The following is a 26511-nucleotide window of genomic DNA, read 5'->3' as shown; positions in this document are numbered from 1 at the left end:
GCAGAAATACATTTTTGATATCACAAATTAAATTACAACTAGTAAGAAACATACTTCTTGATATGTGAAATTTAATTATTGATATCTGTAATTTAATTGTTACATGTTAAAATTAAAATTTCACTAGTAAAAATTGTTATTGCAGATATCAAGAATTCGTTTTTGGATATGTGCATAGTAATGAATTCCTTTTTGGATATGTGCATAGTAATGACGACTGCTTATAAATATTCAAAGAGCGTGACGTTTTTGCGTGATGTTTTACGTGCTCAAGAACTGCGATGAACTGTGAACAACCTGGCAATGGCAGAGGAGGTTTTGAGGCAAATTGGAAGGCAATGTTATGCCATTGAAAGGACGTACCACTATGGCTTTTGTGGTCAACGACATCTACGTGCCATAGAGGCATGTCTCAGAAATTTATCAAGAGTTGCCGGTCTGTTAAGAACAGAGACAGCGGACGAACTTAAAGACTCGCTCATCGACTTAAGAAGGATTTTGCTGGTGCAAAATGTAGAGCAAGACCGGTCCTACTCTGCCGGACGTGTACATTTAGGTGAGTAAAATTGTTGTTCTCTCTAAGTTATTAAAATGTTAGACCTGTTAATTTAAACTAGGCTATATTTGGGTCGCTACGGCGTCTTTCTTGAACACGTGGCAACTCTCCGTCTCTGGTTCTGAATTAGCTATTTACTGCAAAAATACCCCAGACTGGCCTCTTTGATGCAATTAAACCCACCGGCAACAATCGCAAATTTTCAAATTGATTTTAACTATGTCATAACTTTGGGGAATTTCAATGGTTCGTCGGCTTGGGCGACCTTTGTTAACTCATTAATGTGTTTTTCAGTTTTTTTTATTTATTTTTTTAACCTGACCTCAGAGCAATTTCACATAGTAGACAGGTTTTTTTTTTTTTACTAGGGTTGTAAAAGGGCAGAACATTTCTAGAAACTTTTCATGGACTGTGGAGTTCTGGGAAATATTCCTTGTTAGAAACTAAATGGGAATCAATTGGAAATTTGGGGTAATTTATACAAATGGTATCATACTCAAACATTTATATAAACATTTTGTTTGGTCATAAGCAGACATGCATGCAAAGTAACAGTTTACAATTAAAAAAATAAAATAAATAAGACATTTTTGACTGATTTATTTGTGAGTAGAACTTTGATTTATTTCTTACAGAAATAAAACAACAGAAAAGCATGAATGAAAAAAAAAAAAAAAGAGTCCCATTTAAAATGTAAAATGAAACAGAAATAGCCCTGAAGTGAGTGAGGAATGTGCAGGGTAAAAATTTTGCTGAATTGGCATTAAATCTGGTTGTTTTAAACAAGATCATTTTCAACTGCATTCCCTGTAAGGCTTACATGCAATTTTGTAAATTAATGCGTTAATTGATTCCCATGCCCAACTTTGAAAATTCCTAGAATTTTGCAAACAAATTATTAAAGGAACACAGACACTTCATATTTAATTGTATTTAATAGTTAAAATTGTGCTTTTTACATTTAATAGATTACACTTAGATAGATAAGACTACTTAATAGATTGAAAACCTACTAGATTAATTAAAATGCACGGGCATTCATAACGGTGCGGAGCAGAGCAACCAGTGGAGAGACACTGTTAAGAATGCTTGTGTGTCCTCAGCAGTGTCTGTTAATTGTTGTTCAATTGTTCTTTGTTTCTTTTTGTCTTAGGTGTACGTGGAAGACCTTCCATTAATGTTTCAAAGCAGCAAATTGAGTTTCTAATGAAACAGGGGCACACCATTAAGCAGATGGCCAATATTCTGGGCTGCTCATCTTCATTTCTTTATAGGAAAACTAAACAGCTCGGAATTCCTATACGAAAACTGCAAAGACAAGTGACTGAGGAAGAGCTCATTCAGCATGTCAGAAGACTTCACAGTCTCTATCCCAACACAGGAAGTGAGGTGTGTTAGGAAAGTCAAATTCATTATTCTGCATCCATACTGTCAAATTAAATAAATGTGCTTTTATTATTACTTCTTAGATCATGAGGGGGCTGCTACGTGGAGAAGGGCTGTTTGTCCAGCGGTGCAGGGTCCGAGAAGCCCTTACCCTAATCGATCCCACCGCGACTGCACGCAGGTGGAGTAATGCCATTGCCAGAAGAGTCTACCATGTTCCTCATCCAAACAGCTTATGGCACATAGATGGAAATATGCGGTTGATTAGGTAATACACTATTCATCCCTCCCCACAATACAAAGACACGAGTTCAGTGGACTGGAAACACTAAATTGCCAATAGGAGTGAGTGCATGTGAGAGTGTCCTTGGCCCTGTTTACACCTGGTATTAAGATGTGTTTTCGTCGATCGGATCACAAGTGGACGATGCTAAATACAGGCTTAAACATGGTCTAAAACTTTCTGAGCTTTTGAAAACTTCCAGAGGTAGTTGAAAAAGCATTTGACCAGATGCTTTCATAGTGTAAACGCAAAAAATGTGGTAGAATGTGTTCGAACAACCACAAATCATTGTCTACTCTCCTCTTACTGACCTAATGCGTAACCTTAATGAGAAGAGCTCTAGCCAGATGGGATTTAAACTTTGTCGGCTGAAGACCCAAGTTTGGTTTTGAAGACGAAAAACATAGCAAATACAATGTTCTCTCACCATTCCTGATTTCTAATACACACTCCCTGTGTTCGGCTGGTCTTGTCATTCATATGTACATTGCATGAGCTTATTTCGTCCATTAGACTGAAAGATCTGAAAAAGCCCATACATTTATCCGACCCTCCTCTCAAAGAAATCAGGACAAAAGAGACGGATTTAAACACCAGGTGTAAATGGGAATTTGTCTCCCTAATCCACTTGTGATCCGATCGACCAAAACACATCCTAATACCAGGTGTAAACAGGGCCCTAGTAGTACTGGGGTTGCACAAGTTAGTGCACTTCCAGTGTTGGGTTACATCAGGAAGGGCTTCTGGGCATAAATCCTGTGTAGAAAAAGCCTTATTCAGACTGTCAGGCCAAACCCAATTTTTGTGCATATCTAATTGGAATCATATTTAGCAAGTGTGAACAGCAGGAAAAAAAATCACTTGTAATTAATTTTTTTTTTTTACAAATTCATTTTGAGGGAAAAACCTTGCATCACAATATTGTGGTTGTCAAAACAATTGGTAACTAAATAGAACTTCATTAAGTTTAGTGACAACATGTTATGTTTACATGACGGATAGACAACTGTTATTTTAAGTGCTTGACACAAATTTCATGATTTTCATGATAAACTTGTGATTTGATTCCGATCTTAAAGGGATACTTCTCTTTAAAATGAAAATTCTGTCATCATATACTCACCCTCAAGTTGTTTCAAACCTGTATGAATTTCTTTCTTCTGCTGAACAGAAAGGAAGATATTTTGAAGAATGTCAGCAACAAACAGTCAACTGGTCCCATTGACTTCCATAGTAGGAAAAAAAATACTATGTAAGTCAATGGTTCCAGTTAACTGTTTGGTTACTGACATTCTTCAAAATATCTTCCTTTCTGTTCAGCAGAAGAAAGAAATTCATACAGGTTTGAAACAACTTGAGGGTGAGTATATGATGACAGAATTTTCATTTTAAAGTGAAGTATTCCTTTAAGATCGGAATCAAATTGCAAGTTTATCATGAAAATCATGAAATTTTGTTCAATATCGATTAATTTAGATAAATATCAGGTACAGTAGCTACATGCTAATTTTTCTCAAGGAAAAATAAATCTCTTAACTAATGCTGTATCAGCTGGTATCATTACTAAAGGTTAAAATGAACAACACAAATTAATATAATGCAGTTTTTATAAGTTATTTTTCATGATAAGAGTACAAATATACTACAAATATTGTGTTATCATTATTTACAAAATCCACAAAAATATCAAGAAATAATTTGTCAATATCGCACTCCGCTAATCTATAACACAAGCACTTAATCATCTATTGCTACGATCCAGGATCAGATCTGCCCCATCTTATTTTATGGTTTGGAGCTCTACTAGTGACATTTAAGATACTATGAATGCACTTATTTTTTTATTGCTTAATTAACCTTGTGTTGTTTCTATGCCTTTTTTTTTTATAAAAGGTGGGGTTTTGTTGTACATGGAGCCATTGATGGGAAATCTCGCCTTATAACCTACCTGAGCTGCAACACAAATAACCGTGCCTCCACTGTGCTGACCGAGTTTGTGAAGGCCACATGTCTTTATGGCCTTCCTTCGCGAGTGCGATCTGACCATGGAGGGGAAAATTCACAAATCGCCCTCTTCATGAATCTTGTTCAAGGGGTGGAACGGAGGAGTCACATAACAGGAGAATCTGTTCATAATCAACGCATAGAGCGACTTTGGAGAGATGTTTTCCTGCATGTGCTCCAGTACTTTTACAACTTGTTCTACACTCTTGAGGATTCTGAGATCCTTGATCCAGATGATGATGTCCAAAAGATGTCCCTGCAAATTGTCTTCCTGCCAGAGATACAAAAGAGACTGGGTCTATTTAGGGAAGGATGGAATCACCACAAAATCAGAACTGAGAACAATAAAACACCTGTCCAAATATGGACTGCAGGAATGCTTGCCAACATGGAGACAAACTGCAGAGCCATCAGCAATGTTTTTGGTGAAGATCCTTGCAGCACACAAACTCTACAAGAGCTTTTGGCGCAACATGGCGTAGAAAACTTCCCTGTGACTGATGATGGCGAAGATCATTTTCCTGCTGTAGTTGTGGAGCAACCCAGAATCAATCTGAGCCATCAGCAGCAGCAAAACATTATGCAGGCAATTGAGACCATCTCAGATACTACTGCTAAGTATCAGACATGCTGCAGAGAAATTGCAAACACATTACAAGATGGCTGAGATACAATTTATGATACTCTGTTTTTTCTTGAAACGCACCATCAGAATGATAATGTTTATGTATTCTTATTATGTATTAAAAAACTATTAAATGCCTTCAGGTAAATACCACACTGTCTGTTTCATGTTCTGACAAAATGTTTTTAGCAGGATTACTAGACTCCAATGTGAAAAAAGGATTCAGACAAATGCAATCAAAATTGATTCAGGTTTTATTGTTCCATTTATGCAGTGAAACATGAATTAGCACATTTTGCTTCATTTACTCGATTTATCATCATCAGTTTTAATTCCACTGAATTGAAAAAGTACATTTCAAGTTGTACATCAGCAAGTTGTGCTAATTATATATCAAACATTAAAGGTAAGAACAGTACAACAATAACAGTAAATGCAATAACAGTAAAATGCATGTTTGAGTGTTAAGAGAATTATTTCAAGTATTTTTTTTATCACCCTTACATGAACAAGGTACTACATGGTGCCAAAGGTTGGCGACTGCAGAATACCTTCGGTCATGTAGGTTCTAAAAGATTCGTAGGTACTGTGAATTGGAAGTCTGAGAACAATAAGGCATGTGTTGGCCTCTGGAAATATTCTGGTGTTTTGACCAAATGCAAGTAAAAATTCAATTTTTGGCTGATGGGGGAATCCAAGAGGAGGCACAGATGAGGCTCCAGAAGCAAACTGCAGCACCATTTCTAGTGTCAACGGATTGCAGTCACCTTCTGTAACCACACAGATTCAGACAGACACACAAAGCAGAATAAGGTTTAAATTGAATATCATATTCAGTATGTTGGCTTTCTCAAGCCAACTAATTTTTTTTATTGGAAAGAAATTTAACTTCACAAAAATGTGTCACTCAAAATCACATTAAATGCAAATACATTTTTTACAACAAAGTGGTTGTAATGTTTAAATGATAAAGCACTAAAACCCCTACCTTCTACATCTATTAACCAGTCTCTCCAGAAACAGATGGTCTTATTTTCCAGTTGCCTTTTGTTGCTGCCAAGGGGTGAGAAGTCCACTTCGAAAAGAGTTGCCAGATCTTTTGCCTCCAGTGGTCTGATCGCATTGACAAACAGGTCCTCAAAGATTTCAGCATGATTTTTTAGCTCGTCCATCAGACCAAAAGTTTTGAAACCCTCTTCAAATCTGTCACAGGACATTTAGAGATTTTAATCAAGTCATAATGAGATTTTGGCCACAACCAAACTTTCCATTTACTACATTTTTCCTTTGTACAGCATTTATATGTTTCTCATGATGGATACTTACTGTCTGAGAGCCAAATTTATCCGCCCATTCACAAAGTATTCTGCTGCAGATTGGATCAGGGAATCTCTCTCTTCAAGTGATGAGATGTACCTAAGTGCTCCCATCATGTTCAGACTGTCCCCAGCATCTGATATAGCAGAATTTGCTTTTAGAACAGAGTCTGCTTCTTTAATCTGCAAGTAAATCATTAGAAAGTTATGCCATGAAATCACAAAGCATCCATTGCAAATGACAAAATAAAAAACCTGATTTTATTATAAAAAAATAAATGAACTCTGCATAAGTTCCATTCTTGCTCTATTTGCGACATTAAAAATTCTATCAAAGGCAGAAACTGCCGCATCTAGCGTTACTAGATGCAGAGACTCAGTAGTACAAGTGAGGATGAAATCAAAATGAAGATTTTGTATATAAATTCACCACATGCTAATTTAACAAGTTCAGACACAATGTCTAGAACAGAAACAACTTTTGTACCACTTCTGGCCACAGTACCTCTTGCGGTCTAGGCATGTGCCACACGGAATTCGATCCCACTTTTTAAAAGGTTCTGGTACCGTACCGAAACCAAAATTGTGGTATCGAGCCATCCCTAGTAGGTGGTAGTCTGCATTATTTTCAAACACGATAGAACATTAAAGGCACACTATGCAGTTTCCGTTTTTCTCGAACAGCGACCCCTAGATTCGCTGTGGAGTACTTGTATTTAATGTTACTGCCGTAAATACCTCTCACGCAGAGCCGTCTCTGCACTCTTCCTACCGCGCTTTCTTCGTTTTCTTCGTTGACACTGCCATGATTCACGTCTGAAATGCGTGCTAGTGTCTTCCATAGAGGCTGCTTCATATGTTGTTGATGTATGTGACGTCGTGCCGTAAAGCAAGTCGTGATTCTCGCTTCCATTGCTGGTTTTGCCAGCGGCGAAATACAGTCTTGAGAATAAACTCATTACATTTCCATTAATGGCAATGCCGTACGTACGGTTTTAATTTATCATAGCTGTCCATATGCCAGAGTGCATTTGGGCCAGCGCAAGTGTACTGGCGTCTTCTCAAGCGTCTCCTTCGTCGAAATTCCACACCTTGAGGATCAACAAGTTTAATAATGCGTCTTATGGTATCCTGGGAAACCACGAAACCTCGATGAATTGCGCGTAGGTGAAGCCAGCGAAACCCTTGCATTTGTCCACTGGTTGTCATTTCATGACAACCAAATTAGCATGTGGTGAATTTATATACAAAATCTTCATTTTGATTTCATCCTCACTTGTACTACTGAGTCTCTGCAGCTAACTGAAAGCATGTTGTCCGAGTGGTGCACAGTGATAAGCAACAAGCATGTAATCTAAAGATTGTGGGTTCGACAACTTTATAAAAGTGTGTGTAATGTTGTGTCACTTTGATTCCTTTATTATCTAGGTGAGTATTATACTGATCTTTCTTTCTCTTGGATTAGAAATGTGTTTTTTATTCATTCTGTGCTTGTTCAAAAATTCTGTCATTTTTGCTTTTCTGGCTCTGCACTGCTGTTGCTGCCCCTTACGGGCCCCGTATCACTGCTTGCAGCTGTATTTTCTGATGTTTTTGTTTTTGCTAGTAGGTCTGAATGGCCTTTCATTCCAAACCCTGTTTGCATCACAAAACCAGTGCATGGTTGATGCATTTTTAACTCACTTTTTCTTTTAACACTATCTGTTATGTTTAGGGTAGGGTTGAGTGTAGGTGGTAGGGATGCGCGGTATACCGGTACTGCAAAAATACCGGTATATATTATATTTCAAACGGTACAATATCATAATTTTGCTCACTTCGGTATTTGATGCGCTGCTGTTTCGAAGTTCACCGCTCGGCGGCAGTGCGCTACCCAAACTGACGCGAGCCACATTAGAACAAATGGCAACTGGTCCGCACGCATGTTAACCAACTAGCATGCTAAGCTAACTAACATAAAACAACAAACACAGGCACGGTCAACTTTGGAGAGGAATTTCTCTGAAACGGTAGCGAATATCAAATATACGTTCAGTCATTTATGTGCGGCTCGGTCCAAAGATTATCGGATCAGATTTTGGACAAAATTTGTAGGAGTAATTCTCCGTACTTCAATATGGAGGACAGGCACATTGATGGAAAATGACAAATTACATATCTTCAGAATCGGCATAAGCCAGGGAACAAAAGGACATAGAGAAAACTAAATTTGGACAATGTTTTCAAAAGTTAAAGCATTTTTGCAAAAATCCTTAAATCTCTGGAACACTAGGTGGCGCTGTGTAGGTGTAGGCTAAATAGCCTATAGGGCAGAACACATGTTGGGTTAATTTTACCGAGAAAAATTGGGTTGTTTATTTAACCCAGCATAGTTGATTCATTTTTACTAATCATTTTTACTTTTTTTACTTCATACATTAATTAATGTCTACGGATTAATTTAAATCCTCCAAACTTTTTTAAATACCCGATACAACCACTGCTTGCATGATATTCCTTTATTTTCAATCATATACTTTATAGTATATTTTCTGAAATTTTAATACATATCGCCAACATTTAAGCTTGTTTAAAAAATATTATAAGTAAAAATTAAACATTTATAAGTAATTCAAGTGTAATCAACCAGTCTCTGTTGTCCCGTTTCGTAACGTCGCTGGATCTCGTGCCGGCACTATTGTGTCATGTTTATCGGGGGAACTTATAACTTCAGACCGCCGCCCTGCGTTCTCTTACGAGAGGTTCTCTCGTATTGCGTAATTTGCTTACGCTACGGGTAAAGTCATCTTTTCTCGAGATATTGAAGCCAAAAATTATCCTATAATTTTGTATTTATTGTCAACGCAGTGCAGCAGCTAGCAGACCTAGAGCGGGCTATCTAGCGCGCTCATTGGCTGCTCTGCGGCAACTGCAGCAGCCTACCACTGAGCCCTGCGTGACCACTGAGCCCTGCTTCGCGCCCTCACTCGTCATAGCCCGCCAGAATGGGAGTGGCTTAGCATATAAAAGGACGGCTCGGATGCTGCTTACCTGATTTTCATCTCTTCAGCGAAGCACTCCGCATCGCTGATCCTCCAGAGAAGCCGACGCCATCGAATCAAGCAAAGAAGCACGCCTAGGACAGCGCTTGAAGAAGCCGGACGACTTTTGCCGCCTTCAGCCATCCGTGCCTGCTACGCTATCCGGCGTCATATCCTTTTTTCTGCCTGTGTGTGTTCGCCGCCGCGACAATCACTTTTTCTAAAAGAGCGCGAAGCATTTCTAAATGCCTCGTACTTCCTGTGGCTCTTGCCGAGCCCCGCTCAGCAACGGAGACCGCCATGTGATCTGCGCTCTCTGCCTGGGCCGTGAACACGCTGCCCTCGCCCTTGCTGAGGGCGGCTGCATCCTCTGCGAAGAACTGTCAATGTCGACCCTGCGGGCTCGACTTGCAATGTTCGACGCCGAGCCTTCACTTCCGCCCGCCTCCGCCGGACCGCGCTGCAAGAAGCACCGCTCCCAGAGGCTACCGGAACCTGAGAGGGTCTGCAAGCGCTCGCCGGAGCCCTCCCCGCCAGCCTCGCCGACCCTTTCACCGCGCTCCCTCCCGGACGAACAGTCGACGGCCGCCGCCCTCACTGTCTGCACTTCGGGAGATGAAGCGGAAGAGGACACCCTTAACCTCGTGGCGTCAGAGAGCGAGGATTGGTCCGGTTCCATCCCTGACCCCTCCCCCTCGCTCCAGGAGTCCGCTGGAGTTCGGGCCAGCGTAGAGGCTGAACTTATTCGCTTCCTCACCATGGCGGTCGGTCAACTCGGCCTCGAGTGGTCCCCGCCTCAAGAGTCCGCGCCCAACAGGCTCGATGGGTGTTTCCTTCCTGGCGGCCGCCAAGCGCCCGCGTCCAGAATTTCACCTTTCCTGCCAGAACTCCACACTGAACTCACTAAATCGTGGAACGCTCCATTCTCTGCGAGACACTCCTCTATCTCTTCAACGCTCTCCCAAGTGGACGGCGCTAGTGAGAGAGGGTACAAGGCCATTCCCCCTGTGGAAGAGGCGGTAGCAGCGCACCTTAGTCCGCCCTCCGCTGAATGGCGCGCTAAGCCTGCTCTCCCGTTTAAAGCCTGCCGGGCTACTTCAGCGCTCGTTGGCCGCGCCTTCACCGCCGCGGGACAAGCCGCTTCTGCCCTGCACTCAATGGCCGCGCTACAGATCCTTCAGGCCGATCTCCTCCGCGAATGGGACGAGAAAGGCGTGGATCAGTCTACTGTCACAGATTTAAGGAGCGCGACGGATCTTTCCCTTCACGCCATGAAATCCGTGGCCCAGGCCGTGAGCGGGATTGTGGACTGTTTCTCTGAGGTACAGAAGACCACTCAGGCTATGAAGCTCTTCTTACCTCGACGCTCGAGCTCTACCGCAGGCCACTCTCAGAAGCAGCCGCCTGCCCGTAGTTCGATTCAGCAGTCCTCCTAGCCTCCTCCTCTGCAACAATTTCTGGTTATCTGGCGCATGCCGATGGTGTTTTAAGTGTAAAAAATGTGCCCACTTCCCAGTGTTCACCTCTACACATAAGCACGGTTCCCCCGGTGTCATTCACTCATGCAGAGCCCACTCTCTTAAAGCTGGCTTACGCCGCTCGAGTACTAAGTGTAGGAAATGTGCCCACAGAACAGTGCCCACACCTATTCACTGCCCGCTCTGTTACACCCGTGTCCCAGGGAACGAAACATACAAAGCCGTCACACACCGGCTATGTCATAAGAGCTGTGGCTGCCCACGGGCACTCACGCTTACTGACAAACACACCACGCCCAGCACTACACACGTGCCGCTGGTTTTTCCCATGAAGCGTTCCCCATCCAGGCTGATCGGGACATGTAAATCAGCCAGCTGCCGCTTTCAGCACGCCGCTGTAAACAAGCATCGAGAGCGCGCTCACAGCGCCAATGCCTCATACTCAGGTTCACGAGCCCACTCTGTGCGGTGATCGGGACCAAGAGACCATTCTACCCCTAGCCATGCACGCAGAGGCGTGGGAGGCTATTCCGGGAGCGTCAGAATGGGTGCTAAATACAGTACCAGTAAATACAGTACCAGCGAGTAGGGAACCAGTACCGCCGTCTCAGAGCGAGTCAGGGTTTTACAGCCGCTATTTCCTTGTCCCAAAGAAGGACGGGGCTCTCAGACCCATTTTAGATCTGAGACACCTGAACAAAGCCCTCATGAGGCGTCCGTTCAAAATGATTACGACCAGACAAATCCTCGTGCAAATTCGCCCGAGGGACTGGTTTATATCTCTCGATCTGAAAGACGCATATTTTCAGATTCAGATAATACCCCGTCACAGGCCATTCTTGAGATTCGCCTTCGAAGGTCAGGTATATCAATACACCGTCCTCCCGTTTGGCCTGTCCCTAGCACCCCGTACATTTACGAAGTGCATGGACACGGCTCTCGCTCCCCTCAGAAGTCAAGGCATGCGAATATTTCGAACTACTGAACTACATGCGAACTACTTGGACGATTGGCTGATTCTAGCGCAGTCAGAGATAGAATTGTTATCTCACAGAACGCGGCTTCTCAGCCACTTGGAAAGTTTGGGTCTCACAGTCAACTGGACCAAGAGCTCATTACTGCCCAGCCAGACGACCTCTTTTCTGGGTATAGATCTGGACTCTGTGTCTATGACGGCTCGCCTGTCAATGCAGCCCCTTTTCCCCCTTTTCAGACGGACAGCCTCGTTCCTCTGAAAACCTTTCAGAGAATGCTAGGCTGTATGGCTTCAGCCACAGCGGTGCTTCAGCTAGGTTTGCTACGTATGCGCCCGCTACAACGCTGGCTGAATGCACAAGTACCACACTGAGCTTGGGCTTCCGGCGGTCTGCGTATCAGAGTGACTCAGAGCTGCATTTCAGCACTGGAGCCCTGGACAGCAGCCGAATGGTACCAATCAGGAGTGATGATGGGAGCTGTCTCGTACCGAAAGGTTATCTCGACAGACGCCTCCAACCTAGGTTGGGGTGCCCTGTTCGAGGGCAGACCGGTCTTTGGCCAATGGTCAGACCAGGAGAAATGCCTTCACATAAACTGTCTGGAGATGATGGCGGTCGAGAACGCGCTGAGGCACTTCCTCCCACACCTACGGGGTTACTATGTGCTGGTCCGCACGGACAACATGTCAGTGGTAGCCTACGTGACCCGCCAGGGCGGTATCAGATCCAAGAATCTCAATGCTCTGGCAGAACGCCTCCTCGTTTTGGCTCAGCACTCCCTGCTCTCACTGAGAGCCATGCATGTGCCTGGACGCCTAAACGACGGTCCAGACAGACTGTCCAGGGACAATGTTCCCCTGGGAGAATGGTCCCTGCATCCTCAGACAGTCCAGCTGCTGTGGCGCCGTTTCGGCAAAGCGAAAGTCGACCTATTTGCGTCAAGAGAAAACGCTCATTGCCCACGGTTCTTTTCAAAGGACGAGGACGCACCAGTCGCCCGCTGTACGCTTTTCCCCCGATCTCGCTGTTACCACAGGTAATCAGGAGGGTCAGGGAGGCGGGTCACTCGATGCTCCTCGTGGCCCCGCGATGGGAGAACCAAGTCTGGTTCCCAGAGCTGAAACAGCTGACCGATCAAGCCCCATGGCCGATCCCGGTAAGAAGAGATCTCCTCTCTCAAGCCGGCGGTTCAATCTGGCATCCTCACCCAGAGCACTGGGTTCTGCATGCATGGATACCCGTTGTCCTGCCAGAAGGGGTCGTGAACACAATCACGCAGTCTAGAGCCCCTTCTACTAGAAGGCTCTACACGTCCAAATGGTCTGTGTTTACTAAATGGTGCGCTGACAAAAACCTAGACCCACAAACATGTGGTGTCTCGGGGGTGCTTGTGTTTCCTTCAGGAGCTGCTGGATACGGGCAGGACCCCTTCCACGCTCAAAGTCTATGTTGCGGCCATTGCGGCATTCGCTGAGTCGACGCGCGTCCAGTCAATAGGAAGGAATGAGCTTGTCATCAGTTCCTTAAGGGAGCCAGGAGGATGAATCCCCCGCAGCCCCCGTCAGTTCCCATCTGGGATCTTTCTATAGTCCTAGAGGCTTTGAAAGCACATCCCTTTGAACCCTTGCAGACGGTGGACCTCAAACACCTTTCGCTCAAAACCGCGTTTCTGATAGCCCTGTCATCAGTTAAGCGTGTGGGTGACTTGCACGCGTTATCTGTTAACGCCGCGTGTCTCGAGTTTGGGCCAAATGACTCCATTGTCATCCTCAAACCTTGGCATGGGTATGTCCCCAAGGTGCTGGGCACTCCATTCAGAGCGCAGGTTATTACATTGTCGGCTCTACCGGTGTCCGGTAGCGAGCCCGATGTGAACCTCCTCTGCCCGGTCAGAGCGTTAAGGATTTACGTCACGCGCTCCGCCGCCTTTCGGCACTCTGAGCAGCTATTCGTTTCGTTCGGTGGGTCTCGTCAAAGGTCTCGCCACCTCGAAACAAAGTCTATCCAGATGGATAGTAGACGCTATCGCGCCAGCTTACGCGTCTAAAGACCTGCAGTGCCCTTTGGGCGTTAGGGCTCATTCTACTAGAGGCATGGCCTCGTCGTGGGCTTGGTCCAGCAGGATTAATATTCATGACATTTGTATGGCGGCAGGCTGGGCCTCCCCCTCTACATTTGTTAGGTTCTATAACCTAGAAGTCCCTGCCTTGCAGGCTAGACTTTTGTCAGTCTAACTTATGAGTATGTACTATCCAGAGTCACCTGGATGCAGGCTACTCTCATTATCTCAGCTCCCCTGGTGTGCTTATATGCTTAGACTGGCCCACTCTGTTGGCCATCTACTTCCACTAAATGTATGTTCCCCGGGGTGTCCCCTGGGACTTATGTGGTGGATGCTTGGCGCGCACGGCGTTGACCAGGGGTTCCCGTAGCGTAAGCAACTTACACAATACGAGAGAACCTCTCGTAAGAGAACGTACTCGGTTACTAGCGTAACCTCGGTTCTCTCTAGAGAGGGAACGAGTATTGCGTAACCGGCCGTGCTCGCGCCCGAGCTGATATCGCTTCAGTCGATGAAAACCAGGTAAGCAGCCTCCGAGCCGTCCTTTTATACGCTAAGCCACTCCCATTCTAGCGGGCTATGACGCGTGAGGGTGCGAAGATAGCCCGCTCTAGGTCTGCTAGCTGCTGCACTGCGTTGACAATAAATACAAAATTATAGGATAATTTTTGGCTTCAATATCTCGAGAAAAGATGACTTTACCCGTAGCGTAAGCAACTTACGCAATGCTCGTTCCCTCTCTAGAGAGAACCGAGGTTACACTAGTAACCGAGTACGTTTCACTTGTAGCCAAAATATGCGGCGACTGGCTCCATAACATAGCCATAAACAAATAGTGTACAGTTCTGAGAACATATTTTAACATCAAACGTATTTATATTCTGTATATTTTTTAATAAAATCATAAAATTTTATCAAAATGAGGCGACTAGTGTAGGTGACTCATATCACGCCCCTATATGTTGCTTTGCACAAAATTAAACGATATACAGCACAATAAGGAATTTATAGATAAAATAAAATTTACACAAACCTGTATTTTACTCGAAGACATGCACCGTTTTGATGGAGCTGCACTGTTCTCTCTCCTGAAGAAATCGCAAAAAGTCTGCGATAAATAACTCAATCCCCGGGTTGTTATGTCTGACCCAGGATCTGGGTAACACAAGAAAACTACCCAAACATGTGGTTGTTACGTCTGACCCATGAGCTGGGTAATACAAAACTACCCAAATACTGAAAAAATAACCCCAAAAAATTACCCAAAAGGCTCAACCCAGGATTTGGGTAGAAAAAATAACCCAAGATTTTTTTAGAGTGTTCACAGAACTCTGGAACATAGTTTGTTGGGAGAGTGGGTTTGCTGGATTATTTCATTAAATATAATGAATAATTGTGTCTGATTGGTCCAGACGCGACAGGTTCAATGATTGCTTGCAATCTGGGTTACATCTGGAAATACTGACAAAGTACACTGTTATATTGATAACAACAAAAATTATGTTATTTCAGCCAGCGCACATACCTGTATTTACATCCTGTTTTCGGTTGAAGTCCACAGTATAGTCGATTGTCGAGTTCGGGCGCATGATCGTACGTACTAAACCTATGCGCGTGAACTCGACAATCAACTACTGTGGACTTCAACCGAAAACAGGATGTTAATACAGGTATGTGCGCTGGCTGAAATAACATCATTTTTATTCATATCTTGCACATCTACTGCAGTCAGATTCACCCGCGTTCACTCTAAAGGAATCACTCACATGGCTGGGCACTTGTAATGACACATCAAGGATGTTAAGAGGCTAAAAGCAGGTTTAAAACTTGCCCCATTTAAGTCAACAGGGTGCAAATTTTAAAAAGAGGATTACGGTGTAGGCAACACCGATTTTTGTCGTTGGTCTCTGTACTGACAGCACTACAAATTTACAACAAAATTAGCTCAATGTTAAAATTGACCGGAGTTCTCCTTTAAGCATTTTGACTATCTTGTTTGTGAACAATGACATAAGAACTTGTCATTCTGATGGCATTCATGAACACTCAGCTTTCACTCTTACGTTCACTTTTAAGTTTATTTTGAAACCATAAATAGATTAAATAGACAGGTATCATCTGCTTAGTTCACTTCATTTATTTTCTTAAATTTCATTTGTATAGTTCAAGAATTCGATTACTGCTGAGAGACTTCAAACTTCTGGGCAACTCAGAGAATGCGCGTGCCCGTTTAAACCTAATCTGTGTGTGTGTGTGTGTGTGTGTGTGTGTTTAGTAATGTGTTTGAATTAATTATTATATTTTGAAATATTACTTACAAAATAGTAATAGATATTTCATTTTGTCAGTAAAGTTTTTAATATTTTGTAAACAGTCCCTGCCATTTTTACCCTTCTTGTATTGTCCAAAATAATAAAATAAATATCTAAACAAAGAATTTAGAAAATTAATGTGTGACGAGATGAAGAATGTTTCAATAGATCTTACAGTAATTGCTACGTTTTTGTGTGTGTGTGTGTGTGTGTGTGTGTGTGTGTGTGTGTGTGTGTGTGTGTGTGTGTGTGTGTGTATGAACAAATGTGAATGTTTTGTAAATGTTTAAGTTAGTGGAAATCCAGTCCACTGGATTTATTTTTTTATTTCCATTTTTGAACAGTTATAATAAAAAAAAACACATGAACAGTATTTTAAAGTATACAGTACTGGCTATGCATTTAAAAACTAGCAGAAGCTGCTCAATAAATGACAAATTATTTTTTTATCAGTTAAAAACACCTAAACACGTTTACCTAAAATTCCAACTGAACAAATGTAACTTATTCTTAGATTATGTTTATTCTTAGATATCTTTAAATAAATAATTGTCCATGTAACAATCAGATGTTAATTAATGTGATATATCTCAAGAGAGAAGAAAAAGTAGCAGGTCATTTTAGTTTCAAAGTGTCAGCGATAAAAAAGAAGTACAGCTGCTTCAGTTATCTCTCTGGAAGCACTCCATTCTGTATTAGTGCCATAGCCACTCCAGTCGAAACTCGTAAAGTCTCCACACTGTATAGGGACCCCCTCAGGAAAGTGTCCACCTCCACCAATACAAAACTGCGAAAATATGAGTACAATAATAACAACACAACATATATGCATTTCTTCATATAACATTGGTGCAGTTAATTTTTTTCTGTTTTTATTATGGTACTATAAATGGATTTCCTCTTCATTTATACAACGAAGCATGAATAATTGCCTGTGGTGATCAAATGCTGTTCAGAAACACCGTTGTAAATAATCCATAATATTTGTTAAACTCACATGTTCAGTGTGACAGCCGGTTGGTTTAACGCCCGAACAAATAGCCATGGCTGCCTTTTCAGTATTGAAGACTCTGAATGTGACGAATCCAGGTTCAAATATTGCTGAAAAAAGCACAGAATATATAATTGATGATCTGTCATGAAAGGTCCATGCACACACGACATGGCTTTCATTCATTAAAGTGATTGGATCTCAACATTGATGATGCTTTGCAAAAATAATACACCATCACTGAATAATACACAGATTTAATGACAATCAGTCTATGTGGCTATACTTTCTTTAAAATATCTGAAAAAATATTGACTGAAGAGGTATTGCTGTACTTCTTGAATGTGGTCCATACAGTTTTTTGGTAGAATCCTCACTTCCAGTATCATACACTATTGGAATAGCAGGTCCATTATCAATGTTGCATGTCCCGACTCCAAACCTCACAGGAAATTTCTGGGAAAATTAAGATAAAAGTTTGGCCACCTTCTGGGAATGTTTAAAACTCAAAACTTGCGTTAAAGTTTATCTGACCTTAAATAAACTGAAAAGGTTTCCTCCATGTAGAGTTAAGAAGCGATTTTCAGTGTGGTATCTCAGAATGGAGGCAGTGGTCCATTGTTCAAACGCCATATTATTAGGAACATGCCACACAGACACATCCTGTGCCGCAATGTCAAAGTATCCAGGATTCTGTCAAATGAAGTCATATTTATTTATATAGTGCTTTATAAAATGTAGATTGTTTCAAATCAGCTTTACAGTAAAAAAAAAAGGAAAATAATGATGATGTTGCAAAACTGAATTAATGAAACGACTTTGGTTTCAGCATTAATGCAGCTCTACAATAAAGAGTAATTATTCAGCTCAATTTATGTTGATTCAATACAGTTCAATATAAGTGTGAATGTTGCAAAGTTCATCAGTTATGAAACAAACTTGATTCAGCTATAAAGCAGCTCTACAGAAGACAATAGTATAATTTTCCAGCTCAATTTACTTCAATGTTGATTTAATCAGATCAGTAACAGTGTCGATTTTGCAAAGTTTGTCAGCTATGAAATCACCACCCACAGCAATAAAGCAGATACAGAAAAGACAATATAATCATCATTATCCAGCTCATATTCAGTTCAAGTTTTGCTTTCATTCGATAGTGTCAGTGCAGTCAAATTGATAATTTCTCTCAATATTGCTTAATATTGATTGTCTTTTTAGTGACAGAAAGGACACAGACTGTGTCAGATTCTGTTTTAGATTCTAGATAAACATCTTATGATTGCCAGCAGGGACTTTGTGTCCTTTATATTGCTTCCCTTAAACCAGGGTTGTAAAACCATTGATATAATAAAAAAGTACCTTATAATCATCACTTGTAGCGGCCTCTGCGGTTCCAAACGTGACTCTGTTCGCCCATGTCCCTTCACCATCAGGCCGGTTTGCGTTGCTGCCCTGCTCACTCGACCAGCGATCACCACCAGTACACTTTCCATACATGTTGTTTTCATGAACACTGGCCACCAGCGTCCAGCCGCCGCCCGCAGTGGTCATATCACAGAACGTCTGGTAAAGGACCCCTCTTGATGAGATCAGATAGTACAGGCCATCTGAGTGAACAGAAGCATTGCTGAGTCACCTAAATTGAGTTATTCCTTAAGATAACAAAAAAAAAAAAAAAAAAAGACCATACCCTCATAAACTTGATATTTGTCAAGAATTTCTTTGCAGCTTCGAGCAACGTATTTAATTCTTTCAAGAAGTTTTTCAAGCTCATGGTTGCTTTTGGCATCACCGATATTAATATATGGTGCTTCTGTTTTTGGTTTTGCTGTAATGCAAGTCAAAAAGTGAGTCAGAAAATGTGTCACATAGTGATATATATTGTGCTAAAAAAAAATTATGATGACGTTCTTAATAGAAATGAGTTTCAATCAAATCAGATAATTACACTTACTTGATTTAGCTTCACAGAACCATAAACTCAGTGGGAGACTGAGAAGGATCCCTAAAAAAAATTTTATAAGAAAGACAGCCTGCAAACAAAAGGAAAAAAGGTTCTTCAGAATTAAAATTAAAACCACACTCTGAAAATTTGCAAACCTGAAATTGTGATGTGTTTGGTTCCATGTTTTTGTGTGAATGTTTTCTAAAAGCAAACTGATGTTGACAAATCAGTTTCACACATTCAGCACATTTTTCTTCAATCAATTCATTACATTCAATAAATTATGAAATCGTTTACTCTGTCATTTGTTTGTATTATCTGAAAAAGACAGCATATTAACTTACCATTTCCATGAGCCAGTAGTAAGGTAATAGGTTTTGTGTTCTTGGTGTCTAAAGTGGCTTAAGGAAAAATGTTAATTTATATCCTTTTCTTATCAAAGGATGACAGACAAAGACTTCCTTTACTGGCAAATACAACACAAGGATGAGATATTATTTTTCCAGGAATCCAATAAACCTATTTTTATCAAGGGCCAATCTGTAGATGTTGCTGAACAATAAACCACAACATGTAAAATTTACAAACTTGAATAAATTGAAAATTGAAAAGGTTTCCTCCGTAGAGTCTTTTTCTCTGAAGTGATTTTCAATGTGGTGTTACAGGACGGAGGCAGAGGTCCAGTGTTCCATCTAAAAATATTATTAGGAACATGCCACAAGTGCTGCAGTTTCAAAGTATCCAGGATTCAATGACAGAGGGTAACAGGTTATCTAGGGTGACCAAACGTCCTGTTTTCCCAGGACAGGACGTGAAAACAGGACATGTCCTGGGAAAACAGGACGTTTGGTCACCCTACCCTCTGTCATTGAATTCAGGATACTTTGAAACTGCAGCACTTGTGGCATGTTCCTAATAATATTTTGGCTGTTTTTTATAAAGTGATGAAAATGTCCTGGTTTTCATTATTTTTCATTGGGCCATTAAGCGTGTAATTTACACGCATGCCTTTGCACACAAAACATATGAAACCGGCTTCGGCTTCGCCCCGCCTTGTTATAATCAGCGCGTTACTCAATCCGCAGCGGCAAGCAGAGAGAGAGAGAGCACCTGACCCTAACTCTTTTTTTACAGTCTATGGTCAGAATAGAGCTGGTAAGTCCCGCCCATCCGTAAAACCCCAAGTGGACCTCTAGGTTGAAAAATCGTCAATGCAAGTGAATGTGAGAAAAAAATTATTATCTGGTCCCGTTTGAATTGTGGCATGAATGTGAACAGTTGTTTTAAAAAAAAATGTTTTTATATAATTTTTCATGTTAGGAGTTTGACAGTATATTGTACGATTCTTTGGCTAGCAGTTGTGGAAAAGACATAACGAGAAAGACTACATGTCGCCTATGTGACGTCACCCCATAACACATTTTCCCTCCACTTGTCAAATCACGGTGCTAATGCTGCGATAATCTATGGAGACAGATCGAGATGCCTGTGTGTTTTGTACCCAAATGTCACCATTCAAACCAAATGGGCTGTTCTTTCTTCAGATTCCCGTCGAAAGCAGCGAAGAGTTGTAGTCCAAAGTGCTCTCACACAAAGTCTAACCGTATCAAACTTCTACCCGCTTACGTAAGATGTAAGTAGCTAACAGCGTAAAAAAAAAAAAAAAAAAGCCCAAATGTAAATTCACAGATGATTTACAGAGAAAATTCCTGTGTTTTCGTTTCGGTCGGGATCCGTGTAAAGCAGAATGCATGAACTTCAAAGGAGCTGGCACGTAGCTGCTACATGTCAGTGTCAAATAAAGGTGCTAGCGACCTAGAAGCCCATGAAAAGAAATAGTGTTATAAAATAGCTTCTGCGGTTCCAAACAAGTTTACAATGGTCTAGGTGTGTTTGACACCGCAGAGCGATTGGTGTATGACATCAAAACGGTTCGAAAGCATTCAGAGCTGTCTGCTCTCTAATCGCTCTTGCGGGAAGGTCTTGTCATGCACCGATCGATCTGCACAGCGCCGCTTCAAGTCGAACACACCGAAGCCACTGGAAGGCAAAGTGTAGGCTAATAGTGTGGAAAATGTAGGCCTATAATTCATCAAACTTTGTTAAATAGATGAGTTGCTTCTCAATAAGATCTCACGCCACAGCGCCAAAACGGTAATTATGTTTTTGAATTTCGTAAGAAAATGGACATAATTTGAAATCTGAGACTTTGTTTCATATCAGTAATAACAAAGCACAAAGATGATTGCGATTTATTGGATTGGATGCGCGCAACAATGTTCCATTCATTCATCAACTGAAAACAGGATGACTAATCGATTCTTGGGATTTAAGACCTGTCAAGTATCACGTTTTGGCCGGGAAAGTCCCGTATTTTACCCTTCTTTCCCGCCGTCCTCCCGTATTAGTATTTTCCCGTAAATCTCCCGGTTTTTAACATGCGTTATTAAAAAATAATAATAGGCTAACCCGGGCACGGGCGGAGTAAAAAAAAAAAAAGAATTCCTAATCTGAGTCTGTCAGTATAGCTTAGCGATAACTGCCACCTGCAGTAGCCTACTACAGCAGTTGTCGCGAGGTTAGTGTGTGAGGTCAGATGATGACAGTCTATGGTGACAATGCGGGAAAAAACTGAAAAAAAAAAAAACAGAGACAGATGATGGACGCTACAGAGACGGAAGGCACTCCTGCCAAAAAACCAAAACCCTCATGTAAATACCGCGAATGCAAAGTCTGCAACAAATTTGTACAATAACTCACTAAAAGTAAAGAAAAGTTTTGTGAAATGAAAAGAAAATCTGTAAAAGAAAAGCAATATGAAATGAAAAGAATGTGTGGAATGAAAATAAAATGTAAATGTAAAGACAAGCAATGATAAATGAACAGAAAATATGCAAATAAGCCTTTAAATAAATGCTCTTCATATAGAGGGGGGAGGGGGGGGGGGGGGGATTTCCCTTATTTTCAAATCCAAAACTTGACAGGTATGTAAGAATCGATATCGTTTCGTAAAAATGAGAATCGATTAAAATCGAGAAATCGATATTTTTTGCCCAGCCCTAATATTTACTGTTGTTTTTTGGGTGTGTTTAGCCTATTCTGTATAATCTTTACTTAGTGTAATATGTTTGTATTTTTGTATAATAAGGCATTGCCCTGAGACGTCTGGCTGCTTATGCATGACAATTTCCCCATTGGGGATTAATAAAGTATCTCTTTCTTTCTTTCTTTCTTTCTTTCTTTCTTTCTTTCTTTCAATTATAAAAATATTTGAATGACTATGACTGCCATGCACTATGATGCTGATAATGAATTTTAATGAACAAACAGAAAATTAATAATTATAAAGGCTATTGTTGTCACGTTATGTGTAGGACAAAGCTCATGGAGACGAGGAATACGTAAATAACATTTAATAACCAAACACTCACGCTTACATTGACGACGATAACAGACCCAGACTGAATGAGAACACAAGGTATAAATGAAGACTTCAGATGCAAAAGCCTCTAAGTGCCATCTGAAATTTTCTTCTAAAATGATCATTTTTATCAAGCTTGTATGTTTATGTTCAGTTATTTCACTTTAATGGCATTGAAAATTACCTATTAATTGTCATTAAAGTGAAATTACTGAAACTAAACAAGCTTGATAAAAATGCTCATTTTAGAAGAAAATTTCAGATGGCACTTAGAGGCTTTTGCATCTGAACTCTTCAAATACACAGGGAATAACAAGATAACTAATGAGGTGATTGGCAATGCACAGGTGATAGACATGACTAATTAGAACAATCATTGAACACTAGGTCACAGGACTGAACCAAAAACACAATGAAGGGGGGAAACACAGATCATACATGTAACAATTGTACTATATTGTTGTTTAATGAAAAATAAATACAATAATTATGTGGTCTCTCTATGGCTTCCAGATTTCAACAATTAAACTACAAATTTTTAGTGATTGGTGTCACTGCTGTGTATGTCCAATAAAGCTGTTTTTTTATGAATAGATTTAAATCTAATCTTAAATGTGGTTTTATGCGCACTGTAGTAACCAGTAATTTTGCAGCTAACAGCAATTTGCACCTTTTTAACTGCTCAGTAAGTCACATTCCACAAAAATGGCAGTTCTACTGAAGGGGGTGGATTGGAATCCACTGCTGCTTCAATGTGTAATGAGTGATTATAATCAAGGTATTAATCAATATTTTTCCTTCTAAATATCAAATGAGTTGGATGACTTCTCTGGAGATTTTACTTTGTTATAGACTAACCAGTGTGATTACTGAAATGTTCTTTTCATGTATTCTTTAATGTCTGTATTTGATATCTGAATGTAGAAACAGTGCTTGCTTATTTAGCCTGGCTTCCAGAAATGAAATAGGGACTTGTTTTGTGTAGGGCTGAAACGATTAGTCGACATTGTCGACAACGTCGACAATAAAAAATTGTCGACAAATATCTTTGTTGTCGAGTCGTCGTTTGATCCCACGTGACCTAATGTAAGGGCCTGCAATATCGTGATTTGACCGCTACGGCGCTGTAGCGCTAGAGTTAATGCAGCCGTTACAAATGCGGTAGAAGAAAACACAGCGCGAATTATGACGGAGTGCAAACGAATCCGAACCTGATCCGAACTAGCAAGGTGTGTGAAAGTTTCACAAAACTTCAAACCAAGAATACTGTCGTGTGTAATACATGCAAGGCAAAACTTGCTTTTCACGGGAGCGCAACATGCATGTTAAAACACTTAAAGAGGAAACACCCCGGCACGAGACGAGCCGGTGAGAGGTGAATGTTCTCCAGCTGGAGTTAAATAACTAGCAGTAAATCTCTTTTTAGAGAATGCAATACTACTAATACTAGCAATAATATTAACAATAATAATATAATTACAGTAATGTGATGATTTATTTTTGCATAGAATAAAGCTTGATCGAGCTTAGGAGTCAGGGCTGTTTTTATTATTGTAACACTATTAGGTATTACAGTCTTATCACTTGCCTGTATGTTGTTCTATATTCATTAAGACTTACATAAGGAGATGTTATGAAGAATATCATGTCAGTTACTTTTTTATTCTGTAAATTAAAAGGTGAATGAGTGTCTCTGTCAGCTCAGCTCAATTGTCATGTCATTTTTTATTCTTATAATAATTGTTTGCAGTTTAAGTTTTTCTGTAATGCAGCTTATTTATTTTTTTTGTTTAGTTTTTTCTATTGAAAGAGAACAGAATATTTAACCAATGCTTAGAGAGCATTTGTGTGTGATTTGAGTTGGACAGAAATCTGAAAACTTAAAGAGAATGACCTGTTTAGTTGCTCAAAGTTCATTAAAACAACCATTTCAAAAGCTGAAGTGATTTTCTTTTTTTATATTATAGTTAGAATATGTATAACTCAGTGTTGAAAAAGCTGAATAATCGTTCCAAACTTAATGATTAGTCGGCGAAATAATCGACGATTAGTCGATTAATCGTTCTAATAATCGTTAGATTAATCGATTATCAAAATAATCGTTTGTTGCAGCCCTAGTTTTGTGTTTGAGAAAGGTCTTCAACGTGTTAAAACATAGGGGTCATTGAAGTCTATAGTTTAAGGGACCATTTCTCAGTTAAAGCCTATATTTTCCATTTAGACTAAAGTTTCATATCCTTGAGAGAAAGAACTTGTTATCTTGATGTTTTGAGACAGGACTCCTGTTTATAGTTAGAGCCTGGCCAAATCCAACCTTGGAACCGTGTCGGTGTGTGTGTTAGTCTTCTTGGTTACAGGTTAAGGAACCACTGGCTTTATTGAAGATTGACTGAGTTGTTGTTCGGGACATGCTGGTGCCCAACAATGCAAATCTGAGAACTGGAAGGTCATGACGTGCCTAACTTCAGGGTCTGAGGGTCAGCTGCATAATCTATGGAGATATGCTTCAGTCTATCTGTATATGTGTGGAAAATTACTGTTTATCTATTTCTTAGCCAATCTGAATCATTCAACCTGTAAGCAATGACGTAGCTTAGACCTTGGAAATAACTGCTGTGATCTTTGTAACTGTAAGCGGGGCGGCCTACGAACTCCTGTGTGAGTCTTGAATCTGACTTCTGCTGATGAAACTGCAAACTATCTTCAGTAAAACTTTTATTCAATTTATTATAATTCTGACTCCGGGTCTTCTTTCAAACATCTGGTCCTTGGGTGCTAAACTGTTAACCCCTAACACTACTATATGTTTAGCTATATAACACCAAATATAGAACATTATTCACAAGACACACAAGCTAGAAACTGTGTGCAACGTAAACTTTAACTTATTGTCTTAAAACTCTGAATGCTGGCCACTGATGTCACTGCCATTATATGATGAGGTGCCTCAAGTGATCCAAGTTAGCCGTTTTGCTTTTTCTAAGAGCCTAGAGAGCCTCTCATCTTCCAATAATAAAACAATCTCTGGAACACACTTCTTTTCTTTCCTATTGTGACATATATGAGAGAAACAGCTTCTCGAACAAGAAAACATGTAGGGCAGGATGTGATTTTTGTCTATCATAGAGCTGGTAAGTCCCGCCCCTTCCGCTAACCCCACTGGACCTCTAGGTTGAAAAATCGTCAATGTAAGTGAATGTGAGAAAATAATTATTTTCTGATCCCGTTTGAATTGTGCCATGAATGTGAACATATGTTGTCTGTGAATTTTTTATATAATTTTTCGTGTGAAGAATGCTACAATTTAGCGGGTAGAAGTTTGATACGGTTAGACTTTGTGTGAGAGCACTTTGTGGACTACAACTCTTCGCTGCTTTCGACGCGTTTGAAACGTCACACCACTCGCACACGGACACTAGCTCACGGATCCCGCTAAACATGGCTGTGTCTTTGGTGCACTTCACCGCCTTCTTTCAGGGAGAGGACAAAATCGTTGAGGTTGGCAAAAACCACGGGTAAGTCAACTTTATGGGGTGACGTCACATAGGCGACATGTAGTCTTTCTCGTTATGTCTTTTCCACAACTGCTAGCCGAAGAATCATACCATATACTGTCAAACTCGTAACATGAAAAATTATATAAAAAATTCACAGACAACATATGTTCACATTCATGGCACAATTCAAACGGGACCAGAAAATAATTATTTTCTCCCATTCACTTGCATTGACGATTTTTCAACCTAGAGGTCCAGTGGGGTTTTACGGATGGGCGGGACTTACCAGCTCTATAGTTTGCCACTGCTGTGATCTCATGTGAGTGACAGGTTGTCCCGCCCTCTAAAGATTACAAGAAAACATGATGTGAAAAAAATAATAATGATGTGCACAAATAAATCTTTTATATTAAATACTGAAATTTTTCTGTAAAAAAAAAAAAAAAAAAATCAATAATGATTTCATGGTAACTACAAAGGGATAGTTCACCCTAAAATGAAAATTAAGTCATCATTTACACACCCTGGTGTTGTTCTAATGCCATATGCCCTTCTTTTTTTATGGACCACAAAAGGATAATTGTTTAAAAATGCTCGCCCTCTTCATTATAGCAGCGAATAGTGACCCGCATCAAGCT

At 40.7% G+C, this 26511-nt stretch overlaps 3 protein-coding genes across 6 annotated transcripts; 1 reads left to right on the top strand and 2 right to left on the bottom strand.

Moving 5' to 3' along the window:
• Positions 1-265: 265 nt before the first annotated feature.
• LOC307155762 (uncharacterized protein) lies at positions 266-5006 on the top strand. Of its 2 annotated transcripts, none has more exons than XM_079866691.1 (4): positions 266-556; positions 1710-1945; positions 2026-2210; positions 4119-5006. In XM_079866691.1, the coding sequence occupies exons 1-4, from the start codon at positions 304-306 to the stop codon at positions 4894-4896; spliced, it is 1452 nt and encodes a 483-aa protein (XP_079722817.1). In that variant the 5' UTR covers positions 266-303; the 3' UTR covers positions 4897-5006. The 2 variants fall into 2 exon arrangements, with proteins under 2 accessions (XP_079722817.1, XP_079722818.1); XM_079866692.1 differs by having other exon boundaries at positions 2026-2123; positions 4119-4929.
• Positions 5007-5320: 314 nt separating this feature from the next.
• On the bottom strand, positions 5321-6306 carry LOC307156245 (G2/M phase-specific E3 ubiquitin-protein ligase-like). The gene is made up of 3 exons (XM_079867539.1): positions 6181-6306; positions 5843-6057; positions 5321-5624 (listed from the first exon to the last, which is right to left on the bottom strand). Exons 1-3 carry the CDS (start codon positions 6285-6287, stop codon positions 5371-5373), a joined length of 576 nt encoding a protein of 191 aa, XP_079723665.1. The 5' UTR covers positions 6288-6306; the 3' UTR covers positions 5321-5370.
• A 9455-nt stretch (positions 6307-15761) lies between these two features.
• Positions 15762-26475, bottom strand: LOC307155920 (intelectin-like). 3 transcript variants are annotated; one of them, XM_079866912.1, is made up of 9 exons: positions 26397-26475; positions 19300-19356; positions 18965-19043; positions 18701-18838; positions 18370-18617; positions 17545-17703; positions 17346-17466; positions 17017-17120; positions 15762-16806 (listed from the first exon to the last, which is right to left on the bottom strand). In XM_079866912.1, exons 2-9 carry the CDS (start codon positions 19306-19308, stop codon positions 16654-16656), a joined length of 1011 nt encoding a protein of 336 aa, XP_079723038.1. In that variant the 5' UTR covers positions 19309-19356; positions 26397-26475; the 3' UTR covers positions 15762-16653. The 3 variants fall into 3 exon arrangements, 2 of the variants coding, with proteins under 2 accessions (XP_079723038.1, XP_079723039.1); XR_013820617.1 differs by lacking the exon at positions 26397-26475 and having other exon boundaries at positions 15769-15948; positions 16207-16806; positions 19300-19567; XM_079866913.1 differs by lacking the exon at positions 26397-26475 and having other exon boundaries at positions 15769-16806; positions 17388-17466; positions 19300-19567.
• Between the last annotated feature and the right edge of the window lie 36 nt (positions 26476-26511).

The sequence above is a fragment of the Squalius cephalus genome (assembly GCF_949319135.1).
Source record: "Squalius cephalus genome assembly, chromosome: 3".
In the NCBI taxonomy this organism is placed as follows: Eukaryota; Metazoa; Chordata; class Actinopteri; order Cypriniformes; family Leuciscidae; genus Squalius; species Squalius cephalus.
Note: the sequence above shows the minus strand (reverse complement) of the source record. Positions and strands in the feature narration are given on the sequence as shown.